The sequence below is a fragment of the Platichthys flesus genome, chromosome 15 (genome assembly GCF_949316205.1).
Source record: "Platichthys flesus chromosome 15, fPlaFle2.1, whole genome shotgun sequence".
NCBI lineage: Eukaryota > Metazoa > Chordata > Actinopteri > Pleuronectiformes > Pleuronectidae > Platichthys > Platichthys flesus.
In genome coordinates this window covers 21416677-21429451 of record NC_084959.1, presented here as the reverse complement: position 1 = coordinate 21429451, position 12775 = coordinate 21416677, and the positions used below count along the sequence as shown (strand labels likewise).

At 38.4% G+C, this 12775-nt stretch overlaps 1 protein-coding gene across 2 annotated transcripts in view; it reads right to left on the bottom strand.

Annotated features, from left to right (window-relative positions):
- The window catches only part of pknox2 (pbx/knotted 1 homeobox 2), a 79446-nt gene that overhangs the window by 19921 nt on the left and 46750 nt on the right, over window positions 1–12775 (bottom strand). For both annotated transcript variants that reach the window (XM_062406975.1, XM_062406976.1), the window contains exon 4: window positions 7924–8060. In XM_062406975.1, coding sequence (XP_062262959.1) covers window positions 7924–8060 — 137 coding nt within the window. The remainder of the gene's footprint in view (window positions 1–7923; window positions 8061–12775) is intronic.

The window sequence follows — 12775 nt, the reverse complement described above, 5'->3', positions numbered from 1 at the left end:
AAAAAAAATACTTGAGCTTTCACTAACTTTACGGCAGTGACATTGCAGCAATACACAATAACCTGCTAAATGCAGGAGGAATGGCCTGTTTTCAGCCTGTCAGACGATGAGAGGTTTTCTGCTGCTGGAAGAGCAGAACAGTGGTCGAGGATGCAGTGCCGCATTGTGGCAGTGAGGATAAACAGACTTTATGGTGCATTACGGAGGCAGACAAACACACAGGCAAGCAAAATGTGGCTAATGCTGTCCATGGATGTGTCAAATTGAAAGTCCTCCCTCCTGCTGTGTATGACACGAGAGGTATTCAAATTTTTACTTCTTTTATGCCATTTACAACAAGTGCATATACAAGCATAAACTCTCCCGAGGCTGAATAAATTCTTATATCAATTGCAGAGTGCTGACTGTTAGCATGACAGCATGTTAACCTTCCCACAGATACACAAAACCCTTAAATCCAGTCCCAATGCAAAATACCCGGGCTGACCAGCATGAGAGAGGCTTTCAGCAAAGACCCACTATGGAGAGAAGTGAATGATAATATGCACCTTACAGGGAGCGGCACTGCAACACTGGCATCTTTGTAAAAAGATCCCACCAGTGTCAAAACACAGAATGAATCCAATTTTCTTCCTATTTACTCCCACTTACTGAGGCAAATAAATCTGTTTCATATCATAAAGTACTCTTTCTTAAGCTAATTTGACGAATAAGTTCTTGTAAGAAAAGAGATACCACGGTAAACCTTCCTTTCTGGAATAGTTCCATCAAAATTTACTGAAAATGGCTTTAACAGTATACAGCAGATGTGTAATACAGCATGTGAGGATATCTTAAAAACACACTATTCAAGCAGTTAACTCAAGTGAAAAGGGAGACCCGAAAGGTCCAGTGTGTAAGATTTTGGTGAAAAGGATCTATTGGCAAATATGTTATATAAAATAATCCTAATGATGTTCTTACTAGTTTGAGTCATCTAAATTATAAAAACTGTTTTCTTTACCCAAGAATGGGCCCTTTATATTAAATTCTACATTACAAAAAAATACATATTTACATCGGGAGTGGTTCCTCTTTACCGAGGCCCCCATGTTGTTTACAGTCGCCCAGACTGCACCAACTAAACATCTTTTGAGTTTTAAGACAACTGAAGTTTCACTTTCATGTTTAGAAGTGGAGAGTGAGGTGACGGGTATTCAGCTGCCACATGCAACTTCACCACTAGATGTCACTAAATTCTATACACCGAACCTTTAAAACTAGTGGTCGACTAATGTGCATCAATGGCTAAAGCTGATACCCTTATTTAAGGAGCAGCCAATGGCTAACACATGATGCAGATATTAATTTATTTTTGCATCTGTTAAAATACAAAAATGCAATAACGAATGAGAATCAAATCAACTTAACTCGGAAGAGCCGTTAAATTAAAATGTCCACAAAAAGTTTACTGTAGTTGACAACAAATTAAAAATAATTGAATATAAATATTTATTTCCGGATATTGGCCTGATATAAGGTGGAGTGAGTGATTCTCATTGTTGAAAGAAAAGAAACCTGATGTCTTCAAAATAAAAATAGGAACACAGAACAGAATCCAAAACAAAATGGAGTAACAACTGGTAGGAATTGGCGGGTTTTTACAAAGCCATGGTGACAGAAGAGTGAGAAGTCAGTTTGTATCAACGCTATCAAGGACGATAACTAGTTAGTATTAACTATAGCATCGATCTTTTAAATATTAATGCAAATAAATCCACTGTGCTTGAAAACTTGAAAAATTTAGTTTTAGTTAATTCATGTTTTTTTTAACCCTCTGCACATTGTTCAACCAAATGTATGATAAACAAACAAACAGAAAATAATAAGACAGGAACTACTTTCTTGGTTGTGGGTTAATAAATTACTGCTTCAGGTGCTCGTGCAAATTGTGCAGAGGATGACGTGATTTCCTAGAGCCAGTAAATCAACTACCAACATATAGACTCTCTATCTGCTATAAACAGTACCAACAGCACAGTTTATTTATCAGGGTGGGCATGGCTCAGGCGGTAGAGTGGTGGTCCACTGATCAAGAGGATCCTACTTTTATCCACAGCTGCTTCAGAGTGTGTTGCAGTGTCTTTGAGCATGACACTGAACCCATACCCGCCCCTGACGCTGCGTCATCAGCGTGTGAATTAATGACAAAACATGCCTCACCCCCCCCGCATTGGATAAAAGCCTAAGAGTAGGCCAAATGTCTGTGGGCCAGCAATGGACAGAGACATTTGCTCTGGTAGCTAGTTTTCACAAATATTTGCAAACAGGAAAAAATAACACTCTAATGTAACTAATGTTACCAACAAAGCAAGTAGAAACACAGCCACTTCAGTATCTGTCTTGTTTTTTAGCTCTGCAAGGTCTGTCAACCATAATTGGACTCGCCATCATGGTTGGTAGACCATCAAAACATCCATAAACGGAAGATTACAAGCAGGTCCCAGTGGATATAAATAAGAGGAATTTCTTTCCCAGTCAAACCAAGCAGTGTCTAACATTGGAGAGTTTGACTGATGTAAACACATCTTTTCACCTTTAATCATGGCACTTCTTTTTTAATTTTAGTTCAGCTGACCTTCTCCTCTTCTGTTGTTTCTCATCCATTTCACCTTCTTGACAACATGATTATGTCTTGGAGATACACCACCGTCATGCTACCAGTGGTTGACATTCCATGACATTTCTTTAACGCTGAACGTGTCTCTCACCTGCAGCCCCAATCAGTAATGATAATAATTATAATAATAATAATAACTTTAACACTTAGCTAAACAACGGTACATGGCCTAACAAAAAATCAAATGGCAAAAAGAAGAATGAATTATAATAAAAAGGTTTTTTAATTCAGTTCAATTGTAATGGCCAAGGAACAGTTGTGCAATCACATTTGAACTCTATAAGACTATAGAAAAATAATAATCTTCAGTAATCTTGGCGTCATCAGGTGTTTCGATCTTTTAATCTTAATAGCGTTTAAAGCCAAACCTGAGGGTAAGCTGAAGGTAAAGGGAATTCTGACTGGCTACTCGCTTGTATGGCAGTGCTATGAAAGCAATGTGGCCGGCTCAGGAGATCAGACGTCATTACCTCTATGCCTTTCTAAACCAAACTAAATACCTTTTCGCATAGTCAGCAAAGTCAAAAGCTGTCCTATTTAAGTAACTACAAAAAATGTGTTTGCAATAAAAGTAAGACAAAAGGAATAAAGGAGTTAAAACAACACAGTATTATCTAAATTATGAATCACATGTTAAAAACGCTTTCATATAAAAATGTGTTTTGAGCAGTGATTGACTCGCCCTGAGTAGCCTTGGACCTGGGGGCAGCCAACAAGGACAGATTGGTGGGTCTCAGGTTGCATATGGGAAAGTTATGAAAGTTATTAAAAATCAATCCTTGATTTAACTGGCAACCAGTGAAGGGAAGCAAGGATTGTCCTGATATGAGACCTGCGGTTTGTTCATGTTAAAGTACGAGCAGCAGCATTTTGAACAAGCTGCAAATGAGTTACTAAGGTTTGACTAAGGCATGTATACAGTGTGTTGCAATAGTGCAGGCGGGAAAGACAAAAGGTATGTTATAGCTATTCTAAGTCAGGTAGAGAGAACTGATTTAGTTTTGGAATTATTATTACCAGGGGTTCGAGAAACGATAAGAGTTTGCCTGCTAGCTGATCGGGACGGAAGATTATTAAATTGGTTTAGATTTTTTTATTCAGTAGACAACTAGAGTGAACTACTCTTTCCCCTGTTAATCCTTAAACTGGCTGTTAGGATGTGGCTAATCCTCACCTGCAGCCAGCGAACGAGCATCAACTCCCTGTTGCTCATTGACTGGAGTAGTGTTGTGTTACTCTGAGCCACATTATTTCTTTGCCATTTATAGACAGAGGACTGTGGAGGGAACTGATTTTATTTCAGCACACGCACAAAGTGGGACAGCTGAGGAGATTTTCACTGAATCTGACAAGGTGTGTATTGGGTTATTAGATAATCTTTCATTGGCCAACAAATTATAACCAGCACTACTTGAAGCAGTATGTCCTGGTCAAAACAGTGCATCTACCTGAAATGTCTCTAAGATTTACAAGGACACACATGTTAATAAAAAAACAAACAACAAAAGGACTATTATGATGTCTCATTCAATTAAGTGCATGTTTCCATCTCGGAGTCGAATCAGCCTCCATCAGCTGTGAACACTACATCCGCAAGCTGAAAAACAAAACCCTTACTAGCTTTTAATAAGATGCAGAGAATCCAGAGGGATCTTTATAGTAAATGCCACAACTCAGTAGGCTAATTACCCTATCACACATTTACTCCGCTGCTAATAACAAAGTAGGCAGAGAGACAGAGCGAGCGAAAGAGGAAACCACACATCCCCTCATAAAGTTGGCATTCTAGCAATTAGTGAAAAGAAACATTAAAGCCCACACACACCTCCTGAGCAAAAATAATTAAAGAAAAATGGCAGAGATACTGATTCTCAGCGCTTTTCTCTTTTCAAAGTCTACAGCCCCCATATGAGCACTGTGTAGAGGCTCGAACTGGCAGATCAGACGGCGATTCAAATAAGAGTGCTATTTGTGTCTTTTTACATAATTTGACTCACTGTGGGAGACTGTGACTTGTGAAGTCAAATTTAATTGTGTTTATAACAAGGTGTGTTAAGTCATTAGCTCCTTGCAAGGACAAAAAAATTCTAAAATTCTGATTTGCTCTGCTTCGTCTAAATCAGAGCAGCGAGGGTTTCACTTAGGAGCTAGAAATAATCATATTTAACAGCACATACTGTTGAAGCCTTAACTCCAGTCGCTCCCTGAGCTCAGTGCTGCCGCTGACACCGTTGATCACAACATTTTAATTGGCCATCACACACATTTACAGACTCAGCTGACTCGATAGTCTCTATAGTACCATTTAAGTGGGAAGTAACTCAAGTTGCCATCTTATAACGCTACCCTGTGTCCCTGTTGTGTCACAACACACTGATAATATTACAACTGCATTTACCTGTCAGTGAAAGGATTCAGACCCTTATGCTCTTCAAAGGCTTGTTTAGACATATATTTAAGATTTAAAACCTTCATCCACTTAATGACAGCAAATCTGTATTTAAAGTGGCACTCCACTAATTCAACGACTGACAATGTGACATCATGTAGCAGGACAACTAAACAGAGGGTCTGTTTTACAAACTAGAGCTGACTCATGGGTTGGCTAATACGTCCACAAATGAACAATTTCTTTCCAGCATTGTCCAGCTGGGGCCAGTTCAGCTTTATAAACATGGTGGAGATGCACAAATGTAGTTTTGCTTGTGTGTTATTTTCCTTTATTTCAGACTAAGGTGGGTTTTTGAAAATTATCTTAGAATTAAGAGTGCGGATGTCATGCTACCATTAACATGTGCAATATGTACTGCTTCAAATTCTATAACTCATCAGGAAAAGACTCATGATTAGAGATTTAATCGTCCGAACAAAACAAACAGCAGATTTTATTCTTGAAACTGTTGTTATTGTCGCCTTTGGAAAAAACAATACTATCAACACTTTTTTTTCTTAGATTACAACTGTTTGGGTTTGTGAGACAGAAATTTGTTGTAGTCAAATAGGCAAGGTCATGGAATTGAAAGTGTAGGAGTTCAAGGGGCAGTTTCATTTAAATTAAATTCTATAAATATATATATATATATATATGTGTGTGCGTATGTGTTTGTGTGTGTATGTCTGCGTATATATATTTACCTATACTGACAGGAATTGTACAGATATGGCTTTTTCTTTCCTACAGAGCAGGGTTATTTTTAACCTACCAGGCATGTTAAAAACGGTTTTACATGAATTAACACAATGGAGAAGGGATAGATATCTTTGCTCTTATAGATGTACTCCAACCAAGCAACTAATAGTACATTAGCATTATTAACATTAATTTATTCTCAACAGAGGACATCAAGAGAGCTGGGTAGCTGAGACCCCATTGAAATACCCATATAAATAATAAGCCATATATGTCTTTGTTACAATTATTCTTGTTGTGTTATGTTGCTCCTGGGAGCTTCTTCTCTTCTCCCCTCTATATTAGGTTGAGGGGGGGAAGAGGAGAAAAGCTGAGGCAAGAAAAAAAGAATGTGGAAGTGGAAGAGGGGCTGATTTACTGATGTGGACCACTCCTCCACCCCACCCCCAACCACCAAACCAAGCTGCTTCAAACATGGCTGCTCACATCAAAGGCAGCCGTGTATCTCAGAGGAGCTGCTAAGGACTTTACAGACGCTCGCCTCAGGCCTGAGCACAGGGGCTCGCACCTCCTCAGACAGCAGTGGCGGATACCCGCGGGTTGGACCCGAGGAGCCGGGACAGGCGGCCCAACACAGTCTGCAGTGTCCTCTCGACTTCACAGGCTGCACCAGAGTACACAGCAGCTTGTACCTCATTTGGCTCAACAAATCTTATTTGTCAGTAAGTTGGTGCACTGTACAAGTCAGTTGTTGGTGCACTGCCTTCACCAGGAGATCACCCAGCTTGATTAAAAATGTCTGTATTTTGAATAATTTACTTCATAAATAGATAATACAAGCTCATTATAAGGGTGCATCAATATTCTTGTTCTAAGCTAAGTGTGGAGTGAGGTGTTGCTTTGTTACTGCTGTTTTGGATTTCACCCAGCAGTGATTTTCTTTTCTTTCTTATTTTCTACACCTAAGAAGGTGATGCCTTGAGGGGCTTCTACATGGTAAATAAAAGCGTTACATTTGAAACAAATCTGTATACAACCTTATATGAAGGATATTAAAAGGAAGGAGCTTCTCTGCAGATCGGTGTGGAAATTGTCACACAACATGTCACAATGCTTAGTGCAAAGGGATTTAAGAGTCTATGTAAAGAAAGTGCACTTATATTTTTAGGAAGGATAAAGGACCATTTCAAAATTTACACATGGCCCTTGATAAATGGGGAGGGACTAGTGAATTGACCTAAACTCCTGAATGAGGTCTCTATGATTTGAAGAGTGATGCTTACCTTTGAAAATGACTGTTGGCGTGAAAGAGAAATAAATTATGTTTTAAAATTAAAGTCTGGAACCATGCTGAAACCTTACACATTAAAATGTCTGGTATCATATTGACAGTATTCTCTGGTTTAAGTATATTCTGTTTTGCACATGTTATTGTCCAAAAGAACATTGCGAAGGATGTTATTTTAAGAGTTTCAGTTATTCATGTTAATTGCTTTCGCCTAATAATGAGACATAGGAGCTGTTATATCGGCTGCTATATCAAATGTTTATTTAAAAGTCAATTTATAAAATTCAAAGAGCAAATCGAGCCTCTGCTCGCCTTTGATAAGTGAAAGCATTTGCTGAAGGTGCTCTTTGGTTTAAGAACGACACTGAGTGGAAATTGAAGGATGCACCCTTCAAGTGCAGTTTCAAAAGCTTTTATGTCATGGCTGGTTTAAGAGAACACATTAAAAACAGCACCAGTGCTTGTGGCATTCATTGGCACATCAAGTCAATTTACAATTTCTTAAAGCCAGCACTAGGCTAGGGAGAAAATGCAGTAATCATTCCAAAAAAGGAACAAGTCAAGGGTAGAATAATGCTTATTGCCAAAGCTAGCTTGACAAATATTGGGCCGAATAATGACATTTATTCACCAAGAGGCAAATTGATAAACATAATGGCGTTTTGCTTCCAGTTGACCATGTCAAGTGCTCTATGTTGACTGGGATGATCTGGCAACTATTTTGGAATTCAGATTTGTGCATCCTTCACACAGAATATATATATATAATTTTAGGGCCCATTTATATATATAGGTATGGGCCCTAAAATTATGGTAATACATGTTTTCAAAGGAGATTGAACCAACCTGTAAACAGCCCTCTTGTCAGACTCAAGTTGGGCCTGTGGGTCAAGGGTTGCACTGACGGAGGTATTTCCTGCTGCAGTGGCTGCTGGGATATGGACCTGTGGGGTCTTGGCGTTCTGCTGAGTGGTGCCCGTCATCTGGGGGACACAAAATGAAAGATCCATATGTAATTAATGATTTAAAAACAAAAGTAGTTATCCTTTGAGAAGTTTCACAGTATTGTCCAGTTGAAGAAAACAGTGCCAGAGGCTATTGGAGGTGGTAGAGTTGTGCTTTGAGCAAAATGCTAAAATAAGGATGTTAGTTTTATTACAAATAAAATGCTAGCATGTTCAAGTTGGGAGGTATAATGCTGGTGCAGCTTTGATAAAAATTGTAATATCTGCACCAAATCTCATAGTAATCCATCTCAACTGCAACTGTTCCTACAGCCTTTTGTCACGAGCATGGATTTAGCTTCCCCCCAAAAAATGGAGGCATTAAAGTAACATAAATGAATGCATCTTTTAAAATACATTTGCATTTGAACTGACTGGACCAAAATCCGGGGTACAAAATGGATGTGCGTGTAATTAGCCTCCGCACGAGCTTCACACGATCACATGATCACAGTGTTATCCCATGAGCATGAGTGTGCAGCTGCTTGTAAGGTCTAAGTAATTTTTTAATCACTTTTCAAATGCAACGCGCATTTGACACTGACAGACTACAAATGAGGAGGAAGCTGGAATGAATAATTGTTGCTTGACAGGTCAGTAGCCTTGTAATGAAGCTATTAAGCAAAAAGCATGAGACAGGACGGGTTAGGTAATTGAACAAGGCGTGCTCAGGTCACATATAGATTCCTGTTAAATGAAAAAATATTGAATTTTTTGTTAGCAACAGCACAGCTACACTTCAGTAAGTGTGTTCACAGCTCATCAACATGTACTTAGATTATCATACCATATTGTACGTATGAGACTACTGGTGTTTCAATCATAAGAGAATCTGTTCACTTCTCAAACTACTATTTGTGCTGTGGGCTGGGCAGAAGAGTAACATGCTTACAAACACAGCCCATTGTCTTCCTTATCCTTTACCCCACTTTCCTCTCTCTCTCATTCGCTCTCTCTGAGGAAATGAGTCGAACAAACCCCCCATTTTTTTTCCAGGGTGGGGAGGGAGGAAGCTTCAAGTCTTAATCCCAGCCCCAAATGGAAAATAAATTAGCTTCTTCACACTTAACTAGCTCTCATTTGCATTTGCCGAGTGCGCAGACTGCAGCTCGGGAGCTCTCCCCTGGCACTAATCCTCTGGGTGAAAAAGCAGACAGAGATGGTGTGGACGAGGGAGGAGGGTTACATGGACCTGCTCAACTTCACCTCCGCGAGATGATCCACAGTGCTGGACAACGCATGGGTCCAGCCACAGTTGGGCTACATTAATTACTCTGTCCTGTTGGTGGCATCACCTGTCGTGTTGAACACGGCAGAATGGGGCTTGACCTTTACACGTTTCACGCCTGCACTCTGACACTCTCTTAATTATAACATGCAAATAAACAACATGAAAAATCATTTTCAGAATTGTATAGACACTTATGTTACATTTGTGGTGCAGGTATCACTATAAATATCTTGTAATACTGCTATACACGTTACATATGTTCACTATAATATTACATGACAATAACATTCCTATACTTCCATCAGAAACATTAAAAATAGTTTTTTCCCGATCGATTATCTAAGTCAGTGGTTCTCAACCTTTTTTCAGTGACGTACCCCCTTCGAAGAAAAAATTCTGCCGAGTACCCCCTAACCAGCGCAAAGCATTTTTGGTTGAAAGAAAGATGTAATGTGATTTATTAAGCCTTGTAACTAGACACATTCAAATTTAAAACTCCATCAATGTCCATAACATTGCTCATTTGTAGTGGTCTCTCTTGAACTATTAAGAAATAAAAAGATATAAAATAACTAAAGACTTTTATTATTATCTCAATATAAATAAAGATTTGTGCACCTCAAAATAATTATCAACTTAAAGTGACCTCTTTTGGGATCATAATAAAGATATGTTCTCAAACTGAACTCATGAACTTAGTTTTAAATAAAAGATTAGCTCAAAACATATTTTTTTAATATTCATCATCTTAAAATATCTTCTTTAAGGATCGAAAAGAATACTGACAGGTAGCTTGTTTCCGTTTGCTTTGGGGAGGCTTTTCGCATCGTGTCTTGAGATGACCTGAATTCAGTAGGTTTCCTCTTAAAAAACTCAGGTGGCTTACCAACATGACTTTCATGTTTTGTCCGGAGATACCGCTGAAGATGTGGTGGCTTAATGCCACTGCTGGCTAATCTCTCCCCACAGAAAAACATAAAGTGTAAATAACCCAATCTATGTTATTGTTAATATTATTGAAGTGTCTTTCTGTTATTTTATTGTGACATATTTGCTCGCTTTAGGGTCATACAATTTCATTTCCGCTTTTGTATTACATGCTTTTATTTTGAAAGGGTACCGGTAGAGACGCGGACTTATTGTTATGAATCATTAACTTCACAACGGAAAACTTTTCCATTTTAGCGCCCGTCCGAAGAGGCACTAGCTCTCACGGTGTTGTTTAGGGAAGGCTCTCTGCTCTGGTTTCGCCATCTTTGGTACTTGTCCCTCCGTGTTTCAGCAGCATTGCTGCTGCACTTCAACTCGACTCCATTGTTGAAGTTTTCAAGGCAGGTGATGACCAGGTTGGGTCAAACCATAGGTATGGGGGAGACTCTGTTTTTTTAGGATAATTAAATTGAAAAGCCTACTGAATATAAAATTTAGTTCATGAACTTACACTTATATTTTATTGGATAATTGTTAAATAACAATTTTTCAAGGATTTTTGAATGGATGCTAATTTTAAATATATTTAAAAAAAATCTCAAGTACCCCCTGGAGTACCTTCAAGTACCCCCAGGGGTACGTGTACCCCCATTTGAGAATCAATGATCTAAGTGTTTGCTCGTTGTGGGATTTGTTGGGTTCCTCAACAATATTGTAAGGTCTCAGCCTATGTACAATGACTTTGAGTAATGTATAATATGATTTGGGGCAATACAAATCAAATTTAAGTGAATAGAATGTTTTCCATCTTCACTTATACAATTATATTGTATAAATATAATTAAGTTTTTTTTACTACAAAATCACACAAACTCACCTTTCTCCCAGTTTCATGAGAGCTGCTGACAAACGGATGACACTGAAATCCACTACAGAAGAGGACACATTATTTTTGTCTCAGGGACCCTATAGCTACAGAAGTCCAGTGAATACAATGGATGTACTCTGTGATTCTAATCAAACAAGTCAAGCAGTCGCACAGGATGTGTGACCCCTTTGCGGTCTAGTTGACCCAAAACATCAGTAACAGACATGCTATATATTTTGGTCAGTGGAAACCTTGCACAGGACATGGAACAATGAAATACTTTCGGATTTAATGTAATAAAAGTACTTTATGGCCATTTATGTATTTTGTCACTTTCATCTAATGTGCAAACCTCTGGCCCAGGCTTTGATATTTTTTTACACATTAGTAGAGGTAGAGCAAGTTGTCAGCTAACCAGTCCATCTGCATGACCCCCATCACATGTAATGAAGTGTCCTTTGGCAAGCTAATGATTGCTTTATTGCCTCTGACGTGTGCCAGCAGTGTATGATGCAGTGCAATTTTAATACAGACCATTTACCATTAATAGCGGAAAAGTAAAAAAATATTTATTATCATTATTATACTGAATAATTTGCATCTGTGATATAGCCTAAGTCCAAATATGGCAAAAGACAAAGGTTCATTCTAATTTTGGTAACACATTCCTATTTTATATTATATTTATAATCTAATTTTACTGCTAATCTGAGATTACTAGTTAAAAATAGCTGAGGTCAATCACTTAATGGTTTCTGAAAAACCTTGTTTTAGATTTTAGAAATCTAAAACCTTGTTTTAGATTTCAAGCATTTACCTATAGCATTAATTAATCTTAATCTAACAAGTAGCTATCAAAATGAATACATGGGGGTATAAATATCATGATTCATTACCACTCAGAGGAGATCTGCCTCATCTAACTAATCACATTATGATGATACTTTGCTGTCGCTAAAGTCAGACAAAGCACTGACATCCTCCTCCAGCTGAAGCCTGCAAACAAAGACCTAAACATTGTGTATAGTTCACACTGCAGGATATTTCACCCAATTAGCCATTTGCCGAGAAATTCTGCAATTCGTTTAGAAAAGCCCCAGATTTGAGCCTAATCTGTTTTCGATCAGAAGTTGCCAATTGCTTTCATCTCAAATACAATTCAAGACGCTTGCACACATGTCGACCCCTCCAACAAACTTTCAAGCTGCCTAAATATCTATATAATTCAGTGAGAACTTCAGCCAATCAGAATACAGGACGGGGTGAAGGAGGTATGAAGCAGGTAGTAGTGTTGAGATGCCCATGAAAATACTTTAATTAAGTAGTCGACTAACTTTAATTTATAATACACAAAGCAGGCATGTAATTATCAATTACTAAGTTTCTTTTTCTGTAAAAAAAAGTTATTACATAGTCAAGGACAAAGTTGAGAATAATAGCGATGATTTACTAGTTCAATACGACTATGATGTGTCGTCAACTGAACTGTTTCACCTCCTCCTGCTTGATTTGTCATTCTGTGGACAGGGTGACACGGGTGTCAAGTGTGTTTTTATGATCAAATGTAGTTTGGGGACCAGAAATACCAGTCTGGGGTTTCTCCTGGTGGTGAAAGATAGTGCAGTGCATGACCACCCAGTTGTCAGTCAGTTGTATGAACTAACA